Source organism: Mizuhopecten yessoensis, unplaced genomic scaffold, assembly GCF_002113885.1.
Source record: "Mizuhopecten yessoensis strain PY_sf001 unplaced genomic scaffold, ASM211388v2 scaffold10707, whole genome shotgun sequence".
NCBI classification, from domain to species: Eukaryota; Metazoa; Mollusca; class Bivalvia; order Pectinida; family Pectinidae; genus Mizuhopecten; species Mizuhopecten yessoensis.
In genome coordinates this window covers 681664-709283 of record NW_018408681.1, presented here as the reverse complement: position 1 = coordinate 709283, position 27620 = coordinate 681664, and the positions used below count along the sequence as shown (strand labels likewise).

The window sequence follows — 27620 nt, the reverse complement described above, 5'->3', positions numbered from 1 at the left end:
TACATAGTGACAGTGTTTGGTGAGTAGTTACTACATAGTGACAGTGTTTGGTGAGTAGTTATTACATAGTGACAGAGTTTGGTGAGTAGTTACTACAATGTGACAGTGTTTGGTGAGTAGTTATTACAAAGTGACAGGGTTTGGTGAGTAGTTATTACAAAGTGATAGTGTTTGGTGAGTAGTTATTACAAAGTGACAGTGTTTGGTGAATAGTTGCTACATAGTGACAGTGTTTGGTGAGTAGTTACTACATAATGACAGTATTTGGTGTGTAGTTACTACATAATGACAGTATTTGGTGTGTAGTTACTACAAAGTGACAGTGTTTGGTGAGTAGTTACTAGAAAGTGTCATTGTTTGTGGGTAGCTATTACATAATGACAGTATTTGTTGAGTAGTTACTAAAAGGTATAATCTGCATTTCTGATTTCTGTCTTAAAAACTTACAATACAGCATTTGGAAAGAGCTATGTTGATTAAGCGTGTGGACACATTTTATGGGCAGCGAAATGTTATTTGTTTGGTGTGATTAGGAGAACGAATCGTTTTATTATGCTCCTGCTATTTTAATCATTTTTATTATGTATCGGTGTAAGTGAGTTGTTATAGATTGTATAGTAGTTGCAATGATAATATTTGATATTTCTATTCTTCTGAAAACTTTGTGCTAATTATGGTAACCTTTGTGCTTATCTGTGGTAACCTTTATGCTATCTGTGGTAACCTTTGTACTATCTGTGGTAACCTTTGTGCTATCGGTGGTAATTTTTTGCTATCTATGGTAACCTTTGTGCTATCTGTGGTAACCTTTTGTGCTATCTGTGGTAACCTTTATGCTATCTGTGGTACCGTTTATGCTATCTTTGGTAACATTTTTGCTATCTGTGGTAACCGTTGTGTTTTCTCTGGTAACCTTTATGATATCTTTGGTAACCTTTGTGCTATCTGTGGTAACCTTTATGCTATCTGTGGTAACCTTTGTGCTATCTGTGGTAACCTTTATGCTATCTGTGGTAACCTTTGTGCTATCTGTGGTAAATTTTGTACTATCTGTGGTAACCTTTATGCTATCCGTGGTAAACTTTGAGCTATCTGTGGAAACGTTTATGCTATCTGTGGTAACATTTATGTTATCTGTGGTAACCTTTGTGATATCTGTGGTAACCTTTATGCTATCTTTGGTAACCTTTATGCTGTCTGTGGTAAACTTTGTGCTATCTTTCGCAACCTTTATGCTGTCTGTGGTAACCTTTGTGCTATCTGTTGTAACCTTTATGCTATCTGTGTACACTTTTGTGCTATCTGTTGTAATCTTTATGCTATATGTGGTAACCTTTATGCTATCTGTGGTAACCTTTATGCTATCTGTGGTAACCTTAGTGCTATCTGTGGTAACCTTTATGCTATCTGTGGTAACCTTTATGCATTTCGTTGGATAAAAAGGAACTTTCATGTCTGGAATGAAGTATGGTTTACTCGACCGGATCTCCAAGATCACATATACGACGGTTGGCAGGTCATTGATGCTACTCCTCAGGAGCTGAGTGAAGGTATGATTAAATAATCACGATAGCTGTATTAATGATTCTCCTAATTTCCTTCTGAATGTTTAAGTCGTGTCATAAATACAAAGTAACCTTCCGATGGGGGGCTGGATAGTATGAGATTTTCTTTGTTAAAATATGTATGGAACAAAAACAAAGGTTCAACATAAAATGCAATATACAAATGTATGTAAGCGTGATTTCAAAGAAAATGTCAACAGTTTATGCTTCAAATACATAACTATGACATTGTGTAGAAACAGTTGCTCATTTTTGAAGATTATTGTAAAGTGCATACTTCAGCTTAGTTAGATTTTCAAACATGTTAATTTGCGACATCTCATCTGTGTAGATACTACAACATGTCCTAGAACAAACAAATTACACCTGGGTCAATTTCAATAAGCACTGTTTATAAAAACAAAACGTCCGGTTAATGTTTTTATAAAAGTTATTAAAAGATGTGAAAAAAAAAAAATTGTTCAGTTATGCAAGAACTACTATTACCACTAATTAAACATAAAATTCAAATTCAGTTTGCCTACTTTGTGCGTTTTTATTACGTACATTTAAACAAACTAAGTGTAAATAAATACATGTTAATCTACTTTATCAAATGCAAGATTAGTCATTGAAAAAATGGGTCGAGTCTTTAAGTACCTCTTTTACAACGTATAAATTCTTAAAAGTGACAAATAAGGCTCATTTTGAGTAAACGTTTCTGTGAAATATTAAAATTAAAAAAGGCAAGTGAAGCTAGTGATTTTAAATATCGAAATTTGCTATTTATTTAAACAGTAAATAGTGAATCAATGGTCTGGATAAATATTAAGAAGGACTTATTTAAAGAAGAGGTTTCGTTATTACCGAATTTTTCTGTGAATGCAATAGATCGAACCTGTGATAATGATGGGTTTTTGTACTAGAATTGAAACTTTTTTATGATTAAAACTTGAAAGTACTATTGGACTCTTTGGCTAATGTTTTGTCTTCCGGTCTTACAGGAATATACCAGTGTGGCCCTTGTCCCGTGGTCGCCGTGAAGAAAGGTTTGACCCACCTTCCTATTGATGCGGGATTTGTATTTTCGGAGGTCAATGCAGATATGGTGTACTACAAGAAGACAGAAAGCGGTAAATTCAAGAGGATGAGGACTGTAAAGAACCAGTGAGTTTAGATATAAATTAGTATACGTTTCACTTACACATGAACACAACATTGTAGGCATGGTAATCTAGTGGTAGGACGCCGGGCTCGTGACCGAATGACTGTGTGTTTGAGTCACACCACGCCACTGTGTTGTATCGTTGAGCAAGATACTTTACTCCGCTTGTTCCAGTTTACTCAGCTGTAAATGAGTACGTGGTTGGGCAGTGCTAGAATTGTTGATTGCTAGCTGTGAGCGCCGAAATGGCAGCACTGGCTTTATGCTCCCCAGGAAGTTGAGAAATATATTGACAGGTTTCAAAAGCCCTATGACCACGGATAATAATTTGTGAACGCTTTGAGACGACTTACGAACTATGTTGTAGTAAAGCGGTATATAAGAACCTCAATTTATTAATATTATTAACTCACCTGCTACAAAGGACCAAGGTGAGCTTATGCCATACCGTGGCGTCCGTCCGTCCGTCCGTCGTCTGTCCGTCAACAATTTCTTTAAACAACTTCTTCTTCTTAACCACTGATTGAAATTTATCTAAATTTGACTGGAAGCATCCCTAGGTGGTGGGGATTCCAAATTGTACAAATGTTGGGGGTGACCCCCCAGGGGGCTGAGGGGCGGGGCAATAAGGGGCAATTTGGCTTAACTGCTTTAAGCGACTTCTTCTCTGGAACTAAGTGATGGATATCAACCATATTGGACTGGAAGCATCCCTAGGTTGTGGAGATTCAAAATTGTACAAATGGTTGGGCTGACCACCCAGAGGGCTAAGGGGCGGGGCCAAAAAAGGGTAATTTGGTTATATTTCTACAAACGACTTCTTCTGTAGAACTATGCACTGGATATCAATCATATTTAATCAAAAGCATTCATGGGATGCAGGGATTAAAAATTGTACAAATGGTTGGTCTGACCTCCCAGGCTAAGGGATGGGGCCAAAAAAAGTTCATTGCCTGGAAATGGTTGAGATTCCCATCATATAACCACATATACAATTGCTGAGTATAAAGAGAAGAATGCACATTTGCTTCCAGGATGGCCCTAGGGTATGGCCCCACCCTTGGAAACATAGTTCTTGGGCAACAACTTAAAAACGGCTGAGATCCCCACCCCAAAACTATATATACAAATGGTGGGCATAAAGAGACGAATGCAGTCACGATATTAGAATAGACCCTGGGGTCTGACCGAACCCCTAGGGACCTAGTTTCTTAGTCACAGCTTGGAAACAGTTGATATCCCCGACCTATAACCATATAGACAATTGCTGAGTATAAAGAGATGATCGCACATATGCTTCCAGGATGGCCTTGGGGACTGCCCCACCCTTGGAGACTTAACCCCTAGGGCATAACTTCGAAATGGTTAAGATCCCCACCCCAAAACTATATATACAATTGTTGGGCATAAAGAGCCAAAGGCAGACATTAAATTAGAATTGACCCCAGGGTTTGCCCCGCCCTTGCAGACTTAACCCCTGGGCCATAACTTTGAAAAGGTTGAGATCCCCACACCAAAACTATATATACAAATGCTGGGCAAAAAGAGAAAAATTCAGTCATGATATTAGAATTGATCCTGGGGTCTGGCCACAACCGTAGGAACCCAGTTTCTGAGTCACAGATTGGAAACAGTTGAGATCCCCACCCCATAATCATACATAAAATTGCTGGGCAAGAAAAATCGAATACAGATATATATGCTACAAGGATTGGCCTTGGGGTCTCGCATATTCCCATGGATCTCATTTGGAGAATATTCTGCCATGATTGCTTAGATATCCAGGTGAGCGATACAGGCCCTATGGGCCTCTTGTTATTTATTTCATTACAAAGCCACAAGGTGACAAGTAACCTCATTTGGTCACTTCATCAGAAATATTTACATAAAGAATATTTGACATTCGAAATTAGCCTATTTTGAGATTGAGATTATCTGACACATTTTCCTTTCAACATTTAAATATTCGAGACAACAGCAATTGCAAAACTGATTAATCTTCAAAGTGCAGTTCTAAATCGAGACGAGGGGGCACATCTATGACCAAGTAATAAACAAAGTGAAGCTTAATCGAGTCATTTCGGTACATATATAACAACTATTGTACATACGCTTACAGCGTAGCCGAATCGACATAGATTTTGTGGACAACTTGTACACATTTTACACCTTTGTGTGCATGCGCTTCATTGGTCATTTTTCTGATGAAGGTGACAGTGTACATATCGTACTAGTTATTGAAACGTCACATAGAACATGTTATTGGTTGTGTAAAAAGAACTTTTCATAATCCATACCTACCAACCCGAAGAACATGTTTTGTAATACCCTATCTTCCCTTCAAACGTAAATTACAGTCACTAGAACGGCAATTAACGGGAGTTATACGGTACCAGAGACTGAGCGTTCTTGATCATGAACAAAATGTATCATTATCAATTTGTGAGCTAACATATGTTATTGCTTGTTAAGAATATATGGACCACTGTCAAAAACTGTAACTAAGTATTGGAAAGTGCCTTTTCCGGACTAGCTATAGCCTTAATAAATCATTTCTGAAAAAAGAAAAATTGCAGTATTTTTATGAAAAATAATAAAGATGAAATAAACAAATACAAAAAACAAAAACAGTTGTTTTGAGTGTTACATTTTCAGAGGGTCTAGACTGGATTTCGAGCCGTGGACTTGTATAATATTGTTATGATTATTTTACAATTGCTGTAACCGATTGAGTTATTCTGTCCCCGGAAATGTACAAGCCCAAACGGAAGTAAATAGGAAGTTACTGTAAAAGGAAGACAAACGCATTGCAGTGGAACAGGGCCCTTTAAGCGTGACTCTTCATGCTAAATTGTCTTATATGTCAGCCCTAAAACAGTACACTATAAAATCAGTCTCGGGATAGTGGTTTCTCGCGCATCTTTCTGCCAATTTAGAGGTGCACAATAACTTAAAGAAACGGTTGTCATTACATAACCTTTTCTATTTCAGTGTTGGACAGACAATCAGCACCAAGAAGCCAGATGGCATGCCGATGCCTAAAAACACACTGTCTAATTGGACACTAATCGATGTTACAAAGCATTACAAATGGCCAGAGGGTGAGCATAGCTATGTAACATTTTCAATAATTTGTAGGTTCAAAATGCAAATGGGCGCTTGTTACATCGCTATCTTAGGTTTACTTCGTTAGGAGTATTGCTTTGACCGACTTATTTTAAAAAACAAACGTTTTCTTTTCTTCGTACTTTGTATATTTAGTGATTGTATTGTATGATATGTTTGTACACAAAGTCTCACTTAACCTGATACGAACATATTTCAATATAATTTTGAAAGGGGATTCGATGACTAAAGGCGGTCCAAAAACTGTTAATTAAATGGATGTAACACCCCTCCTCAACGAACAAAACGGAGGGAAATTGGTTTAATTTTCAGTGGCCTTCTCCCTCAGACGCAGATATACTAAAATCAAATATTCCCCTTGGAAAGTAAGGACCTAGGATACTTTAGGAAATGTGATTTTAATTACACCTTTTTAGCAGTATCCCTCCGCAGCGAGTGTAAAGTTTACTTTAGTTTATTAAGGGAGATAACTCTTTTGGATATTTTTTTATTAACTTATTCTAGGAAATAATCTAAAAGTCGATTGTAATAATTACCACATGCATTTTTAGCTCACCTGGTCCGACTGAACAAGGTGAGCTTATGCCATACCGTGGCGTCCGTCGTCCGTCCATCGTCCGTCCGTCGTCCGTCGTCTGTACGTCAACAATTTTTTTGAACGACTTCTTCATCTTCACCACTGGTTGGAATGAAGTTTATTTAGGGAGATGACTCTTTTGGATATTTTTTGATTATCTTATTCTAGGGAATAATTTAAAAGTCGATTGTATTAATAACACATGCATTTTTAGCTCACCTGGTCCGAATGACCAAGGTGAGCTTATGCCATACCGTGGCGTCCGTCGTCCGTCCGTTGTCCGTCCTTCGTCTGTACGTCAACAATTATTTTGAACGAGTTCTTCTTCTTAATCACTGATTAGAATTTAATTAAATTTGACTGGTAGCATCCCTAGGTATTAGGGATTCAAAATTGTACAAACAGTGGGACTGACCCCCAAGGGGGCTGAGGGGCGGGGCCAAAGGGGGCCAATATGGCCATATTGATTTAAGCGACTTCTTCTACGGAACTAAGAAATGGATATCAACCATATTTGACTGGAAGCATCCCTAGGTGGTTGGGTTTCAAAATTGTACAAATGGTGGAGCTGACCCCCAGGGGACTGAGGGGCGGGGCCAAAAGGAAAGCAATTTGGCTATATTGCTTTAAGCGACTTCTTCTCTGGAACTGAGAGATGGATATCAATCATATTTGACTGGAAGCATCAAGCGGTGGTGGGGATTCAAAATTGTACAAATGGTGAAGCAGACCCCCCAGGGGGCTGAGGGGCTGGGCTAAAAGGTGGCAATTTAGCTATTTTGCTATAAACGACTTCTTCTGTAGAACTGTGCAATGGATATCGACCATATTTGGTCGCAGGGATTCAAAATTGTACAAATTTTGTTGCTGACCCCCCGGGCTAAGGGGTGGGGCCAAAACAAGTTGAGATCCCCACCGTATAACCATATATACAATGGCTGAGTATAAAAAGAAGAATGCACAGTTGCTTCTAGGATGGCTCAAGGGTCTTGCCCCACCCTTAGAGGCATAGTCCCTAGGTCATAACTTTAAAACGGTTGAGATCCCCTCCCCAAAACTATATATGCAAACGCTGGACATAAAGAGACGAATGCAGTCATGATATTAGAATAGACCCTGGGGTCCGACCGAACCCCTAGGGACCTAGTTTCTGAGTCACAGTTTGGAAACAGTTGATATCCCCACCCAATAACCATATATACAATTGCTGAGTATAAAGAAATGAATGCACATAGGCTTTCGGGATGGCCTTGGGGTCTGCCCCACCCTTGGAGACTTAACCCCTGGGTCATAACTTCAAAATGGTTAAGATCCCCACCCCAAAACTTTATATACAATTGTTGGGCATAAATAGACTAACGCAGTCATGATATTAAAATTGATCCCAGGGTCTGCCCCACCTTTGCAGACTTAACCCCTTGGTCATAACTTTGAAACGGTTGAGATCCCCACCCCAAAACTATAAATACAAATGCTTGGCAAAAAGAGACGAATGCAGTCATGATATTAAAATTGATCCTGGGGTCTGGCCACAACCTATAGTCCTAGTTTCTGAGTCACAGCTTGGAAACAGTTGAGCTTCCCACCCCATAACCATACATGAAAATTGCTGGGCATGAAAAATCTAATACAGATATGCTACAAGGATTGGCCTTGGTGTCTAGCATATTCCTTTGGATCTCATTTGGAGAATATTTTGCCATGATTGCTTAGATATCCAGGTGGGCGATACAGGCCCTCTAGGCCTCTTGCTATTCGATTGGATTGAAATTAAATATTATCCCTAGGAATTTGAAAGTAAGGGCAAAAAACAGTCAGATTTGCTTTACTTCATTTTATTTCTATATTATAAATGTGTCGTATTGATTTTCCAATATTTGCCAGCTGTTTATATATGTAATATTGTATGTAATATTGTAAGGATATCCGTCAAAGAGCCTAATTTTGGTTATATGTACATACATGTATGTATTTTATTCCTTACAACATCACAACGATATGTAACTATTGATACTTACTCTTGAGTTCTTGTTGCAAGTATCTTTGTTTTTGATAATTTTGACATTCTGCACCCTACTTGACAAAAGCCTACACGACGATTTGAATAATATACTTTAGCTTCGTTCTTAGTTGAAGTGGGAGTTTTTAATATGTTTTTTTTTTTCTCCTGTCATTTCAGTACTTGTCTGAGACATGTTGTTTGGTACAATTTTTATATTGAGTATATACCTGTTGTTTGCCGAAAGATCTCGGCAAGTGACAAGACATTGTTTTAGCGTATAGCTTGTGTTGGAAAATCAGAATTGCTTTATAGCTATGGAGTCAGGTTAAAATGTCTTACATTTCTATCACTTTATACAGGCAGTTTGGATGAGAGGACCTCTGTAGCAAGAGCACGCAGATATGCAGGGAGTGAAATTCTTGAAGAGAAAGAGGTAACCATTTTATTGTTGATGTTGCTTGTTTAAAAGGTACAAAGCATAAGGCTATTATTCGTGTAATATTGCAGTTTTTCTTACCTTTCCACATCTATCATCAGTATAATCAAAATTTAACAGATTTTGACTCGACTTTCACGAAAAGTTATATTAACTTCTAACAATTAAAAAAACAATCTGTGCATTTAAATATAAATACTTGGTTGGCCTGGGGATAATATTACATAAACAAAAACAAAACAAATTATATCAAACACCAAAACAGTGGGCAGATGCATTTTAGTTGTTTCTTGTATGTAATAACTAGCATCTAAACTATGCATGCTATTGTCTATGTAAACGTCTGTGTGATAGATTTCTAATTAAGAAACATACAAATGGGAAATAATCAATGAGCCGAATATACTGTATTGGCTGCTGATAGATTGTTGTATATGTTCTTTGATCATAACTGATAACATGGTAGTTTTCAGTAAAGGAATCGTACTGTTTTCTTCGCTCCTCGGCGATTAGTCTACAACTATGTTAATATGTGAATAAATTTACTGCTTTTTAACAGGAAGTCAACATCACCATAAAGACGGCGAGAGAGGAGTTCGACATTGGACAAGACGTCACAGTGTTTGTAACTGTGAAAAATACGAGCGCAGATACAGAAAACAGAATGAAGATTTCGAGCGTGAGACTCATGATGAGTTCTCTTGACTACACGGGACAAAAAAATAAACAGATACGGAAAATAGACAATCAGGGTTTCTACATCAACCCTGGCGAAGGTACTGGTAGCTTATTGCCGTGTTAATACCGTATCCTCATAGTAAGCTTAAGATATTTCCAGTTTCGATATTTCACATTTCGCAGAAATGAATACATTAGACCTTCTTAATAAATCGTCTTTATATGCAAATACAGAAATAGACGTTTGCCATAAAAGGCCATATCAGGTCTGCACAGTTAACTCTTGTCAGGTATCCAAACGGTCGTCCTTCGCCAATAGCTCGTTCTCAAAATACGATTTTTTAAGTATATACATTTCAACTCTTTTTACTACTTATTAACCATGGCGTTTGATATTCAGATTTATCCATCGACATCGTATTCAGTCATATCTGAAAGCATTATAGATTTTTCTTATAGCGTGAAGGGAACAATAGAAATTGCCCTTTTAACAAATATCATAAAACATCATGACGTTTTGCGTTTCCTTAATCCCTGATGTTTACATATACAGAATTTGAATTTTTGAATTTACTACAGACATGCTGAAGCTATGGATGTTTTAAGTAATATAGCCATAATCTTATATTTTATAATGAACCCTGCCTCACTGAAGACAAAAGACTACAAAATTCCACTAACACTTTTTTTCTGTAAATACAAACACTTTTCCTAAATTTCATTTTGATACAAACAAAAAAACCTGAAGCGCATTTGAGCCAGGCCGCTTCCAATTACCCTGTGTTTTTGCTTGTAAGAGCGACGTTATAACAATATGACATCTAGGTTTCGAATCCTGGTCTTATCATGTTGGTATTTTCCACTTAGATCAGAATTTTTGTTTATATTGGTTTAAATGATCTTTATCATTTTTTCATGTCCCGCAAGGTTAAGTTTATAGTAATGATTTGTGAAAGCTACAGTCAGGCAGTCAGTCTTTTGTAATTGTTTATATAGGGTAAATACACGTCATTATGACACTATGTATCAATATATTTTTTTCATTTTAGTAAAAGATGTTTTCATTATAAGAAATTATCAGATCCAGTTAATTTATTAAGAAAAATGAAGTCATGTATGCAACCTCATTTAGTTTTTAGCCAATTGTTTTGATGACCAAAAAGTGTTGGTATAAATATGACTACTATTTCCTACCAAAATCGTGCATGAAAACAAAGTTCACTATACAAATATAACATATCCGGTGAATTGGTGTTGTAAGGAAGTGAGCAACCAGTTTCTTTCCGGGACTTATTGTTTTTAAACTGTTTCTTCTTCGTCAAAGTATTGTTCATTCTCTTTCTTCCCCACCTCCATGCCGTAAACTTGTCCGCGGCCCTTGTCAGAATAAAATGAAACTTGGCAAGAGTATTGGTGGGCATAAGCAGATGTGCAGGACAACTGGTCACTGCACATCTAAGCTGGCCCTTGGTTGGTTAGAATTTAGATATTGACTGAGGTCGATCCAAATTGGTTTAAGAGGTGAATTATGTCGTTACAAACAGTACAGTGACTTACATTATCGACTACGGGATTAGTTTTAAGAACTTTTGTTCATCATTTATTGTGTTATTTTTGTTATTANCCCCATATCCTTTACCCATTGTTCTTAGTAATCCTGGTAAAGCCTCAATACATTTTGTGGGATTAAAGGGGATTTGAAGTGAATTGTTAATGAAAACGTATTATTTTCAGAGAAACAATTTGACATGACGGTTACATGGGACCAATACAATGATAAACTCCAGGACATGGGCAACCTCCAAGCTTCAGTGGTAGTGAATGTGGCCAAGTCCGGCAACTCATTCCCAGAAAATTTGATATTCACACTCAGGAATCCGGCCATCATTGATATAGAGGTAAGGGCGGTATCTTATTTACTTATTCTCCAACAACCACTTTCAGTTTCTTGACTCCAAACTCATCGGATAAACCCGGTTGGCGTTGATCATTGTTTGTGTTTAGTAATTACCCACTAATGGGTAACACCCTGGCGCTATTTCATTAGTCAAGTAAAAATGGCTTTCCAGCGTCATAACCCATTGTGACGTTATAGTTAATGACAATTGTTTCCCCGATCGGAAACAGAAAGTATGTATTGCATGATGGTGAATTATCATGTTTATATAACTCTCATTAGTTTATTTGAAGTAAACCTCGTGACTTTATACAGTTTTTAAATTAATTAACTCGAGTTAAAAAGACATGATAACCAGTCAACCTGTTGGATAACCTCTAATTATCTGGCTGCATTTAAACTTCTATCATATTACCATTGATGATATCTGTGGGTCAATGTTAAGTATTTTCGTTATTCAAATATCATTTATAATATGTCAAATATTTACACACAATCGTGCAATTGTATGTATCACTCACTGAAATACGAGTCAAGACTATCTATTAGGTTATCGCAAATATAACGTAAGACTGTTGTTTGGACAAATTACACTTTGAACTCAAATTGAATAATTGCAGGTCCCAGACAACTGCAAAGTTGGCACAAACGTCAGCGTGAAATTCACGGTAGTCAACCCTCTTCAGATTCCCCTCACAAAGTGTATACTCAAAATTGATGACGAAAAGTTCGAGGATCACCAGGACGTTGACCAGATGTAAGTTCATATAACGTTGGTTTTATTTAAGTTGAAGTGTTACTGTAATAACTGTTTATATTCTTAAATGTGTTAAACTATTTCACAATACTTGCTTTACGTCCAAGTTTACAGATTTAGAAGAAAAAATAACAGATAAAAAAAAATAAAAAAATGTTAACACATATGATAATCTTTGATACTTTATGCAATCCTTCTGGATACGTTTTTGTTCTTGTCATCCAAATTGCCTACTGCTGTCGGCAAAAAAGCATCTTGTCATCCAAAGAGATATGGCGGGTTGCTATGCCTATTTCCCCAAAGCTATGTTACGCTAGTGCGCGCATCCAACCGTGCACTGTTATGACGCGTCCTCAGGTATTTTTATACAGGTAGCAATATCGGAATCCCGTGTCTAAGAATAGATTATTGAAAACAGACCACATATTTGGTATTTCGGCATTATTTGTTGGTGTTTAAGCACTTGATATAATTACTATTGCCAGTTGGAGGGTAAAACAATTCACAAATTTCATCAAAAATAGTCTTACCTACAAAGCGTAGCTGTACTGTACACGTGTACAGGGATTTGTTGACATGCTTTGATAGAAGAATGTCGCACTAAATAGTAAAGAAATTATTACTAACAAAACTGATAAATCAATAGGTATAGTATTAAAATGAAAACAAATTTTTCCATCGATTTAAAAAACCCACTATTGCCTTATTAAGGAAACCGATCACAAAGGCTTAATATTTAAAAAAATATATATAACTGAAGGAGGATTCGAACCTTTACGTTTATTTTCTAGTCGCAAGTAAACTGCGTTACACATTCGGCTACATAGAACATATAGATATCGGCAATTACAAACTTATTTAACCCGAGAAACACCGGTCGCAGTTACGAGAAACTTGATCACCCCTGTTTTCATTATTTTGAGCACTTTCCCAAAGGAGGACCACTTTTCCGTTATACGATTTGTTTTTGCAAATTACATCACGGTCACAAAAAGTTTATTCAAAAGTTGGTCCTCGGATGGGAAAGTGTTGAAAGTATTTTATTAAGTCCGGGAAACCCCATCACTTTCATAGATATAGTGTATATGGCTATATTTGCAGTATCATATTAGCAATACCTAATTTCTCAGCAGTTTAAAAATTCATATTCAATTGGTTTTGTATCTTTTTTATGCATTTTTGTTACCCGAAATGTTTTACTCCTTAATTTTTTTTCCCGTTTTCATAAATGCCGACTTAGGGAAATACGGGCAGTTTTCCGCCATACCTCTTTCCTACTTATATCGTCAAATGACATCTTGTCATCCAAATTGCTTACTTATGCCGTCAGAAGACATCTTGTTGTCCAAATTGCCTATTTCTATCTACCAAAGACATCTTGTCATCCAAATTGCCTTCTTCTGTCTGCAAAAGACATCTTGTCATCTAAATTGCCTATTTCTATCGGCAAAAGACATCTTGTCAACCAAATTGCCTACTTTTATCGTCAAAAGACATATTGTTGTCCAAATTGCCTATTTCTATCTACAAAAGACATCTTGTCATCCAAATTGCCTTCTTCTGTCGGCAAAAGACATGTTGTCATCCAAATTACCTATCTATATCGGCAAAAGACATTTGTCAACCAAATTGCCCACTTCTATCGTCAAAAGACATCTTGTTGTCCAAATTTCCTATTTATATCTGCAAAAAACATCTTGTCGTCCAAATTCCTACTTCTTTCGGCAAAAGACATATTGTCATCTCAATTGCCTACTTATATCGGCGAAAGACAGAGAATACAATAGCAAAAGTCAAATTGTATTTCAATTGTACTAATTGCCGTAGGAAAACTGTAGTTTGAAATGGTTGTTTTTTGTCTCGAAATCGGATGGATGTGTTATAATTTCGATTTTTTATGATTAATTATACATTACACCACATCATTTATGGATTTGGTATTATTTATTTAACATTTCGTTTCAGTGATATCGCTCCAAAGTCAAAATGGACAACAACCTTAGAAATGAAGCCGATTCGACCTGGAAGGGGATTGGTCATCGCTGCTCTTGACACCAAGGAGCTTCCGGATATAACTGGATTTTCCGAAACAGATATTTCTGAATGAGGCGTCTCCACTGACCCAGCATTGTGTTATAGTTTACAGAACTGGCGTTATAATAGATCCTTACACCATAGCTTGAAATGCACAGTTACGCAAGGGGACGTTAGTTACAATTCTTATGTTCATATATATTATATACTACAGATCAAGAGTAGATATACGCTGTATTTATGTATATGTTTTTTTACTAGCTATGTTTTTTCAGATGTGCCATGTTTTCAAAAATAATGTTTATTATTCTCAATCATTAATAGTATCACATATTACAATTGTTTTCGCTGTACAACTACTCTAACTAAGGAATGAATACAAGACTGTATATGGTTACATTGTACAACCATACCGTGTATGCTGTACACAATGAGACGTCGACATTTACACCCGAGAATGACGAACTAGCTTGGGTGTAAACGTGTGCTATGTGAATCATCAAACGGGATAATCTGTTATCCTAGATACACTGTAAAATGGAAATTAATGCGTGTTGAAATGGTTCTGAAATCTACTTATATATATGATCAATAAGATTCATCAATTTGGAAATATGTGATATCAAAGTTTTACTTTATACACAAACAATGTACGCATTAAATGTGTCGCAACGTTTCAAGCCCGACTGGGCCCTTTGTCAAGCTATGACTGAGTGAGCGATTGGTATTTTTACCTGTACAACGATGTGACGAAATTGTATATTGGCATGTCACTCGACCCAAGACGTTTCGCCTATCGATAGAGAGCGTAGGTAGGGTGTAGATCTAGCCCCATCCCCTGTTATTGCAGTATGTGTAGAAAGTATAACTTTGACATAACTTGTATATATGCTTTTTTATCTCTTTTTATTTGTAATCTTAGTCTAATACAAGCGTAATACATATTTACTAATAATATTGTTCGCTATTACTCAACGCAAAAAATGGGAATATTTCCACACCGTTATGTTTACGCGAAGATAGAACAAAAGTAAAAAAATGATGTTTTGTAAGCCGTGTGTAATACATTGGTACGTGTTAATATCCTTTGAGACACTACTTCATCAAACGTTATATATATGCACTACACATGTATTCAAACAGTACGAGGATGGTCTGACCATCATTAACTGTTCATGACCGAATGTTATGTTATTGAAGAATTATGCTATTGAAAACATACTATGGAAAGAGGATAACACCTGACATATCATGTATAGATGATAATATACAAACATCTCGAACAGACGATTATATATTTCATCAGATACCTTCCCGTGATAAGGGTTGTTTTGCATGTGTGATACTGTTAGCTTTACATAAACCGTATTCCGGACCAGGCCATATCCGCCCAGCACGTGCCATATATGCTCAGCAGCAGCCATATCCTTTTAAGTTCCGGTTCAGCACTTTTCAGGATATTCACTGTATTTCCATCTGCATTTGCTAAGCTTTTCATCGTGATTTATTAAAGGTAGAACTTGATTAGATTTATAAATATCTGTGTGTGTGTGTGTTATATGTTGTTGCTAAAACATTGGATGTTAAAAAGCACTATATGATAAAAAGGTTAGCATATGACCAATTCCATATCCTACTCCGTATCAGTCCGAGACTCCCATATCACTCGGATGGACCGGACGCCCGAGAGCAGGTACATGTATGGGTCAAGGGCTGATACGGCGAAGGATATGGAAATGGAGATACGATAACCTCTTAACATTTAACTAACAGAAGATAACATCTAACCCACCATGAACTAAGGATACTATACAACATTATACAAAATGAGGACAGAACAGGTATACAGCTTCCAATGTGGTAAACGTGAAGAAGTTTGTAATATTAAAATTTGGGTTGTATGTATGATACATATACATTTATCGCCGGAGGCATTCCAACTGGAAAACATTCATCATAGCTAATTGTTGGAAAATTGGAAATATACTATTTCTAAATTATATTTTAATGTAAATGTACACCGTGTAAGCGTTAAAGTGTTTTTACATCGTCATGTATGATATATGATATCAACATATAATTCTTTTGTTCACCAAGTGTAGAAGTAGTTACACATTATTATACTCAATCGTACCTAAACGAAAATATTAATACTCAGAATATTTCTTCACACTGTATGAGCTTCACTCGAAATATCAATGCTATACTTTTCTTTTAATAATATGCAATGACCAATAACCGCTGTTTCTCGGATGCTTACACTGTTATTTTTTTTCTTCAATAAAGTTTGATAAAATTACCAGGTATATCTGTCTGTTGATTTAATTTTAATTATACAGTACATTTGTATAATTATTAATTGCAACACATTGTACATGTTTCCAACGAAGTTTTATAACGCTCAGGACAACACCGTTGCAAATATTTACAAAATTCAAAATAGTATTTATCAACTTTAGGGATTGGAAATGCTTACCCTCTATCTCCGATGGAATAACATCCCGATAATTTAGGGATTAACCCTGGATTATCGAAGATGATGAAACGAATAAGGATGCTATTAACTTTTCATTGGTTTTCGTGATTTCTTAAGTCGTATTTGGCGGTTTGTTTCCTAGATTTTGATAAAAGTGACAAAAATGACAAATATGTACTTTGTAACATTTTAACAACGATAAATGACCAATGAAATTGTGTCGCAATACTTATGGAGTAAGACGATGAATAGTGATAAAGATAGTGCCGTCGCTGGGCTTCGAACCCGCGACCCGTGGCTCTTCAGCCCGATGCTCTGCCGCTAAAGGGAAACTTCCTACAGCTGATGCTTGTTAGGCAACCTAATTAAAGAACATCTTTTACACTATCCCCCCCCCCCCCCCTTTTTTTAAAACTTACCCAGGATCTTTGATTCCCCGCCAAGGGTTCGTCTACCTTGAACGGGGATGGTCAACGGTACCAGTTGGTAGTAGGACGAGGAATAGTGATAAAATAGTGCCGTCGCTGGGGATCGAACCCGCGGCCCTTGGCTCTCCAGCCCGATGTTCTACCACTGAGCTAAAGGGAAATTCACTACAGCTGACGGTTGTAAGGCAACATAATAATTGCACATCTTTTACACTTAGTCAATATTACTCTGAATATTTATTGAAGACTGGATAATATTCAGACAGTATCATTTTCTGAGGCTGATGTATGTATGGCTGATATATCTGTTTCAACGACTGTGACGTGATGTCAATGGAAGCAATAATTTCAAGGACGTTATCACAGGACATTGTTATCACAGGACGTTATCACATGACATTGTTATCACAGGATATTGTTATCACAGGACGTTATCACATGACATTGTTATCACAGGACGTTATTATCACAGGACATTGTTATCACAGGACATTGTTATCACAGGACGTTATCACAGGAAGATGTTATCACAGGACATTGTTATCACAGGACGTTATTATCGCAGGACATTGCTATCACAGGACGTTGTTATCACAGGACATTGTTATCACAGGACGTTATCACATGACATTGTAATCACAGGACGTTGTTATCACAGGACGTTAGCACAGGACATTGTTATCACAGGACATTGTTATCACAGGATATGTTATCACAGGACATTGTTATCACAGGAAATTGTTAGTTTAATGAACCCTGTCCCACTGCATTGCGATTTATCGTATGTACAGTAACCTCCCCTTAATTTAGTTTTTGATGTAACTGTAGCACTGTTACAACAGGACATTTCTAATGACTTTGTAGCTAAGACGGTTAGAGCGACAGTATAACAATGTATTGTGTTGGGTTTGAATATCTGTTTAGCCGTGCAGAATTGTTACACACAAAACACTTTTGTTGACTGTATAGTTCGTTTATTTCATCTTAATTATTTTGTCAAGCTTTTTTTTTTCTTTTTTTTTCGCAGAAATGATTTATCGAAGCTATAGTTATGCCGGAGAGAATAATTCGTAGTTACAGTTTTTTACAGTGGTACAGGGATCCTTAATCACATTTACGTTGAATAATGGTTGAATACATATGTCATATTAGAAATATACAAATTCACTAGTGGACCTGAGCACCTTTAAGAATAGGAAATTTCAGTGATCGAGACGACATGACACACCCAACAATTTGTTTTAAATAAACGAATAAATAATTCAAATAAATGAGTAAAAACATTTTTTTTTATGAATATTTTTTTTTTATTATTCCTTATATCACTTATCAAATTAATCTAAACTACTTATTGACATACTACGGTGCACTAATCTTAGCTTCAAACACAGCCTTTGATACGAAATGACCTAGCCAAACTAGTTTAAAGTTTAAAATGAGTGCAATACAACCAAATTATATCTAAACTATCGTAGACATTGTATATTTGGATCAGTACTGATCGGTACTGATTGGTACTGAACGGTACTGATCGGTACTGATTGGTACTGAACGGTACTGGTCGGTACTGTTCGGTACTGAACGGTACGGAACGGTACTGATTGGTACTGAACGGTACTGATCGGTACTGATTGGTACTGAACGGTACTGAACGGTACTGATCGGTACTGAACGTAACTGATCGGTACTGAACGGTACTGAACGGTACCTATCAGTACTGAACGGTACTGAAATGTGTCAGTGGAATCATAGTCCTGAAACAACTCACGTCAACGCACTCACTTCAGGGACCTTATACTAGTTGATATACTATAACAGTCAATCGAAACACCAATTAATGTTGGAACTCAATCTGCATCGTTAATAGGGCTTTATGTACATATATGTAATCGTCGACCATTAAATAAGAAATATTTTTTTTATTTTCAGAATTTCAATGTACATAATATAAAAGCATACAGTTTTGTTCGTCTTGATAGCGTTAGTTTGTTTGCATGTCGAGTAGTAAATTTACTAAACTTAAATTGGTCTTTGTTTGAAATTCTTTTATTTATCAGAGTAAAGTAATGTTAACTTTTCATATATGCGCGAGTGATTCCCCACATCTGTTGGATATATTTACCCAGATATGTCTGCCTACATGTACACAAATCGATTGAGTACTGCCGAATCAAACTGATTTCTTACTCAAAATAAAAAATAGGTAACAAACCAAAAGGTAGCCGAATCCATATGTCCTCGATTTGGTCGTCATTTTGCACATTATGACACCTATATGTGTATACGCTCATAACTTAGCCGAATTGACCTGATCGACTTAATTGTCATGTTGAACATACGCTTTACTATGTTCTTGTCTGATGAAGATAACGGAGTATATCAATTTAGTCATGGAAACATCACATTTAATCATGTTACCGGTTGTGCTACATGAACCTTTATACATTGTTGCCTTTCTGGTTGAAAAAAAGTGTTCTTAAAAAGCAATTATGAAACAAATTTATCAACTATTCTTGATCTTGATTAGTTAGGATGGAAGCGTGCAGGGATCTTCATGTGGGAGGAAGCCAAAGTACTTGGAGAATACCCACTTGGTCGAGCAGTAGACCAAATACGTTTTCACGACCGATCTATGAATCAAACATGTCTTATTTTATGATTGCAATTGCTCACTCGAATGCATGTACCCAACTGGTTGCACAATTATATAAAATTGCATGCCCTTATTACCGTAAAAGAAAGCAAATCAAAAGATATAATTTACATCCACGAAGTTTGACCAATAGCAACACTAGCATGATATAAATGAAATATCTTCAATATATTCTATGCCGTATCATTTTGAAAAAAATATTCTTTACTTGTGAAGCAACGTTTGTACATTAACATACATTGGACATTTTATAAAATGTAGATATTATTTCAAAAGTTAATAACTCAATAGAATACCAAAGTGTCAAGAAAACCATAATTCGAATTCAAAATCAATCAAAACAGGGCATGATAAATCCTTGAAAACAAAATATATGATAAGACCAGGTGTTCCGAAAGTGTAAGCGTCTTCTGCTTCATCGACATCACCATCCACGGGCCCACGGAATCACTGGAGATAATTCTGTGAATCATGCAGGGAGAAAAAATGTGTTTCCTATCAGTATAAACTCATATGATAAATTGTGGATATCGTGTACTACCATGTATAACATGTGTCTCATCACGGATAGTTGTAAGATAAGTTTAAAGACAAAAATAGGTGGTAGCTATTTGCTAAATATTTGCGAGCTTGAGTAGAGTGTACTTATGTGAAGGACGAAATTCCAAGTTATATATATCGAAAACGATTTTATTACGTTTTGATGTATCCTCCGCTGGAACAATGATTTTGAAATAAATGACACAAAACAAAACACGTTTCCGTCTGACGGCAAACTTTGCATTTGCTTAAAAATAAAATCATCATTTGTACATGTACATCTTGTTTATTTTATTACATATCCTTATTATTACATAATATTTCCCTAAACTGTAATGCCATGCTATTTCAGCTGGCACCTAAAACGACAATATACTCGGGTTGATTTGAATAAAAAACATCTTCATGGCACTAAAATGTTTACTTTATTAAGTTAATAAAGGCCTAGCAGTACTTTAAATCGGTTTGTTTTCTTTTGTGTTATGCTTATCTATTGAAACATTAAGCAGTTATATGAACAATTGGTATTCAGGCAGATTGACATTTATATAAGGTCTGAACCAGTTAGGGTACACATCATGTAGTGTATACCTTGAACATGGTATAACAGAATTTCTTCTCATACAGTACATTCCGTTCGAGGTATTCCTCATGAAGGCGGCCTTGATACTAAAGCCACTCTGTCCTACTACCATGACGTCACACATGGGATCTTGTAGAAGGTAAAAGTCCAATACCATTTGCCTGAATCCCTCACAGTCACACCTCGGATCGTCTATATGATAAAGTCTATGTGTATCATACACAAAATGCCGTAGCCTACTACGTGCTGTTACCTTAACCGAATGCGAGTCAGTCATAATAAAAATAGTGTAGTCCTTTTGGTCGTATACTTTTAAAACATTCCATATTTCTGTAAGAGCGTTTTCATTTGTTCGAGGCCTGTCATTCGGCAGTGAAGGATTCTTCCCAATTCTGATATGTGCACAAGCTGTTTTATCCTTTTTATTCATACCTGTTAACGCATGGAGGCTATTTCTTATTTTTGGTGATTGTTCAAACAGGAATTCAAGAATAGCTTTCTCTACGTCAGCTACACTGAATGTTAACAGCCAGGGTAACCGATGTTCAATCCCCTTACGTAACCTAAAATCCACAATATAGTCCCAGTTAGCACGAATATAACTTACATCAGTTGAAAAGTATTTATCTAGATCACCATATCGGAACGTTTCACGGATGGGTTCATCACAGTTATAGAAATAATACGTAGACTTTTTATGTGCGAGACGGCTTTCATTCATCCTCCAGTCCAACTCATGTGGCACTATGTAATGATCAAGTTTTGCATGGGAAATCATGATTGATCATAAAATGACGATTTGTGATAATAGCAATGATAACGGCGGTTACAATCCCTGATAGTCTGTCGGCCCATCCTCCACAACGTCCTCTTCTAACAGCACTGCAATCATATACGATATATTTTTTGTTTAAACCATTGTGTGAGTCGAGAAAGAAATGTCGCAGTTGTTCTTTTATTGAATTAGAGTGTTCACTGTCGACTATCAATGGTTTTACTGGTGCAAACATTAACATCTTATCGTCCGTGCTATTTGTCCGACGTGGTTTTGCGTTGACTGTGTGATTATATATTGTTTGGGCGAATTTTCCATGCAATACATTAGTATTTTTCACAGCTATGATAGTTGTTTGTAGCGTTTGTGTGGTTACAGGAACTCTGTTCGACGAAGAAGACTGAGTTGAAATCCAAAATACAATAATGAACAAAGGAAACAGGACCAAAACTCTTTTATATCTGCCTGCGTACACAGGAAAAACCTCCTGTAATTGAAATACAAAGTACATATATGTAATTTGTTATAAATTGGTTAGAAATCTCCGTTTTTGGAATTTTCATTAAGTAGCATATTTGCATGCTATAAATGCAATTATTTTATATATGAAAATATCATATAAAATGTGCAAAATTGTCATACATTCACTATTTCGTCGCCAATGAAATGTTACAAATCACAGCTAAATATGGATATTTTATTATTATGATATATATATATAAACAAAAAGAATCTGTCAAAAGCCAAAACAATTAAAGGATCCCTGTCCCACTGTTTGTATAATTAAGGATCCCTGTCCCACTGTTTGTATAATTAAGGATCCCTGTCCCACTGTTTGTATAATTAAGGATCCCTGTCCCACTGTTTGTATAATTAAGGATCCCTGTCCCACTGTTTGTATAATTAAGGATCCCTGTCCCACTGTTTGTATAATTAAGGATCCCTGTCCCACTGTTTGTATAATTAAGGATCCCTGTCCCACTGTTTGTATAATTAAGGATCCCTGTCCCACTGTTTGTATAATTAAGGATCCCTGTCCCACTGTTTGTATAATTAAGGTTCCCTGTCCCACTGCATTGTGTTTTTTCCTTTAAACAGTCACCTTCCCTTGATTTCGTTTTGGTCATAGGTGTAACACACTTGGGTAAGAACTTTTACGTTGACAAGGTAGCACAGTCGTTTAGAGCGATAGTATCACAATCTAAAGTCCGGAGTTGAAATCCAAGTCTAACCCCACATTTTTTAAACTCTCAACACTGTTGATGATTATGTTTTGCTTATTCCATCTTTAATGTTTTCATCAAAAATATTCTGCAAGGTATAATATTCTATTCAAAAGTATTTCATTAAAGATATCGTGATGCGGAAAAACACGGTTTCCAATATGCACTTATAAACAAAATTGGCAATGGTATCTGAACCATAATTTCTCATTTACCATATTGAAATGCACATACAATGTAGTTTTCAATTATGGTAGCTGTAACTTTGGATCTAAGGTTTTGAGGTTCACGTACAAACACAAATATATTTAACTTTACGGTAATGAACAATGCATATACTACGAAAAAAATTGTTGTGAGTATTCGGAGTAGAGTTCATAGCGATACTAACATGTAAAATAACCTACCTTTTTGGTAAAAATTATATTGTATTTATATCAATAAATGAATCTTTAAAGCTAAATCATTCTACAACGTTTTTCCCTGTACGTGTTTCATTATCATAGTTTCTACGAACATTCTAATGAAAATGATGATTTAAATTAGTGAAAATGTTCAATTAATTTTTTTAATTAAAATATTAAAATAACATACCGGTATCTCATCTGCATTATCCCTATCCATGTCTCTGCAAAGTAAACAATATCATTTTGTTATCTAAATGGTCGACAACGTTTCAATTAAATAATTAATTTAGTATTTAAACAAAAAATGTACGAGACTTGTCGCTGAAACATCTTATAATTCTAATATTAACGAAATATTATAGAAGTGTAGAGGTTTCCTGGGGATTTAAACAATAAAAGATAAAATATGGTTTTACACACACATGTATATTTAAAACACTCTAGATAAATCGGACGCATTTCTTACCTTAATTTCAAAACAGTTCTCTTATAAACTGTTTCTGTTTGATCATTTGTAATTAAATCAACTGCATATGTTGACGGTAATAAAATCCAGTGTGTACTGTTTCACAGTGCTATACAACAGGTCTGTGTGCCTCGGGTATAATACCAAAATGATAGATGTCCTTTTCGAGGTTTTGAAGTACTATGTACAACATTTATCTGAAAAATAGCATCAGTGCATCTTTTATAGCTAAAGCTAATACATGAAAAAAAATCATAAATCGTTTTGATAAACACATTTAATAATACTCATGAATGTTACCAGCCGATCGATCAGCGCTTTGAAGATCCCAATGATAATAGCAATGAACATGGCCCACGGGCCATTAACTTTTAAATTTATTAGGTGGAGGTCTGTCGATATAAAGGATCGGGACTACAGGGTACACTGGCTATCGAAATGTTTATATCTTTATAAGGTCACTATTTGTATAAGACTGGATTATTTTAAAGAAACAGTTATTTGATTATTGATTCACAAGGTTAGGGAACCAATGCATTGATCAAAACAATACCTTATCTGTTTATAATGAACTAATTCTTTTTATATCGGTCAAATAGAACTGTTAGTCAGTGTATTTAAATTTGGAGTGGGAATTCCATTTTGGTTGGAGATACAGCTTTTAATTTTTTACCTGTGTAATGTTTATATACATTTTTCATAACTTTGCATAAAAAGTAAATTTTGTAATGAAATGAAAGAGTTACATATATTTGTTTTATCAAAGCAATGATTTCAATTCATTTTTTTACCAGATCTATATTGTACAATATTTTATCGTGCGGTACCTTAGCTATCCATGCATAATGTTAATCAAGAAATAAATGTTTTGATATTATACTTCATCTTATCGTTGTCATCATTTTCTTGATGCTATTTTTCTGGAAAGTTCCTTTCATCCGATATTTTGTTTAGATATAAAAATAAAAAGACAAAAATAGATGTTGTCCTATTTTGATTCTTTGCAAATATTGAGCTACGTTTGTTTGTATTAAAATAACCTAAATAAGTAGGAGACAAATTTTATTGATCTTATAGCCGTCAACTATGACGGATATTGACCTTGTTCACCGTTAATCTATTAACTCGGTCAGGTAGGTAATATTGACATAATTCGACAAAGTAACGTATATACGTATAAATCGTCTGTATGGCTGTGTTACACTAAAATTCGACAAAGTGTCAAAATAACAATTATCTGTGTAACGCATTGCACATATACTAATTTGCTTGTTATATATATACTTCCGCTCAGTTCATAACAGATTCTTAGTCATTTATCATTTATTAGCGGTACATTATTTGTATTTATTGTTTCTGTGGCATACTACAATTAGTCAATTATAATTAGCTAATTAGCTGTCAGTACGTTATATAGTGTAGTTATAGAAAAAACATCTTTTATACTCAATATTGAAACTGATATTTCATTTCCTGGTCAATCAAATTTAATTGATTACATTCAATATTGAATAATATGTAAGTCGAACAAAAAAATATAGATTGATATCTGTTACCAATAAATCCTGGTGGAAATATTTTGGGGCAACTCAGTCTATTCCCTACGGTCACACCCTCGAGTTTTTGGCATACTTTATTTATTTATTATTTTTCAAATTGGAATCAAACAATTAATAATTAAACTCCCCAAAATTTCTACTTCATATCCATATTCAGAGAATCCAATTCTATATCCCAGCTTGTGGCAGCACCGCTACATTGAGGATATGGCACTAATGCAGTCTCTCTAGCTCTCCTCTTCCGGCTCTTGATAGCTCCGCTACACCGAGTTGAGGACGTCTAGCTATAGATTGTCCATATATATATGGGCATACCCCTCTTCCGGCTCTTGTAGCTATACACACACATACTACACCGAGTTGAGGGGTATGGATTCAATAAGTCTCTTCCGGCTCTTGTAGCAATGCCTAGCACTATTTACTCGTGTAGCGAGACTACACATAGATAGTCTAGAATCCGCTCGCCTACACCGAGTTGAGGCCATTGAATTTACCCATTTCTACATGACCTTTGTTCCTCCTGATCATATGTACACTACTTCAACTATATACAATATATATGCGATGCAGAACTAATACCTGCACATTTCACGATTACATACACTTAGAGGAACAAAGGACATGTATACATGTACTAGTATGTATATTGTAATGTAGGGTTTGTTTACAACTGAGTTTGCCCCTTACGCCAAAGTATATGTTATTGGTTACTTGATTATAAGATGAAGATGTATGTTGTTGATGTATAAGTAATACATATGTTGCATATATATGTATATCACTCTCATAGTTATTTGTTCAACATAAAGTGGAAATTACGCATCTAATTACTCTGAATGGATACTGGTCTATCATATCGGAATCGCTACTGATGCGATCAGTTTCAATATCTCTATCTTATAAAATAAATGTAAATTCAGTCTCAGAATAGATGTTGTATCGTAAAAATGTGAAAGAAAAGCTGAACGCTCATGTGAAGGTATTGCATTGTAAGAATAATTGTTCTTACACTCGTCAATCAAAATTGATGCAGTACTGGGGAAATTTAGTTTTTAGAGTTTTTGAAACCTTGAGACACAGTCAAACGATTGATTGAACTTTTTGTTACACTATGTATCAACCACAGCATTAAATAAATTTTTGTCCATGAAACACATCCAGCAGTTTAAATGAATGAAGCAATGGATAAAACCGTTTAAAGGTTTTACTTACTGCTTGTTAGAAGAAGAGTTAAAAATAAAATGTACTTAAAAACTTAAAAACAAACCTTACAACTGTAACACCTGCTGAATACGTTTCGTTCTGTCGATAACAACTCGGAATACAAGTTTCGTGTGTGGTACTTAAGGATCCTCGTACCACTTAAAACAACGGAAACTATGCATTAGAAAATTCGTTTACTCCGGCATTTCGATAGCCCGGATAAATACTTTTTGAAAAGAAAAACGTAACTTTCGGGATATGTATACAGTTTATAGATGATTGTAAATAATATAGATGACATAAACAAAATATTAACAATACCTAAGTGTAAAAGATTAGCGAAGTCCGACCGGGATTCGAACCCTGGCCTACGAATATCCGTACCTTAGCTCGAAGGGGGGATTACTGTATATATACAAAAATAAAACGTACAGTGGGTCAGGGATCATTAATACGACCACAGTATACTTACATAGTGGTAATGTTGTCCAAAGATTATTTCATTAACAAGAAAGATTGTATGAATAAATGTAATCATTTATAAATCGATACAACAGACACCATTGAACCGAATGTGTAGAAAAAAGGTAATCTAATACGCTTGACATAGCGATTGCGTTTATACACAAAACACTGTATAACTTAAATGTTTAAAAAACCATGAACAACTTAACATGTTTTATTGTCATTGCGCATGGAAAGAGATTGTACGCATATGTGACAGGAAGTCAGTCGGGTATTTACTGAATAACGAGAGAGACACCGTAGAAACATATTTAAGATATCATTCCATTGGTTAAATATCCATTTATTAACATACACAAAACCTGAAAATGTTGTCGAAGACAAATCTTTCCCTAACCGTACAGTCCAGGTCAAAAACCTAATAATCTCATCCGAACAATAAACAAGGCTAGTGGCGCATAGTATACGTTATATTGTATAACGTTTACATCGATGTAGCACGCATTGCTCTCTCAAGCGACACATTTATAAGTGTACATTAAACCTGAATGATGTACGCCTTACACTCCAGTATGTGTGCCCAATGGTGTTACATATAGGCATATCGAAAGTATTAACATAATGGA

At 35.7% G+C, this 27620-nt stretch overlaps 1 protein-coding gene across 1 annotated transcript in view; it reads left to right on the top strand.

Moving 5' to 3' along the window:
- The window catches only part of LOC110461919 (protein-glutamine gamma-glutamyltransferase K-like), an 18292-nt gene extending 3621 nt beyond the window's left edge, over positions 1 to 14671 (top strand). The window contains exons 2-9 of the mRNA XM_021515656.1: positions 1444 to 1550; positions 2549 to 2711; positions 5701 to 5810; positions 8774 to 8847; positions 9410 to 9626; positions 11263 to 11426; positions 12046 to 12182; positions 14148 to 14671. Coding sequence (XP_021371331.1) covers positions 2650 to 2711; positions 5701 to 5810; positions 8774 to 8847; positions 9410 to 9626; positions 11263 to 11426; positions 12046 to 12182; positions 14148 to 14289 — 906 coding nt within the window. The 5' untranslated portion in view covers positions 1444 to 1550; positions 2549 to 2649 and the 3' untranslated portion in view covers positions 14290 to 14671. The remainder of the gene's footprint in view (positions 1 to 1443; positions 1551 to 2548; positions 2712 to 5700; positions 5811 to 8773; positions 8848 to 9409; positions 9627 to 11262; positions 11427 to 12045; positions 12183 to 14147) is intronic.
- Positions 14672 to 27620: the final 12949 nt, after the last annotated feature.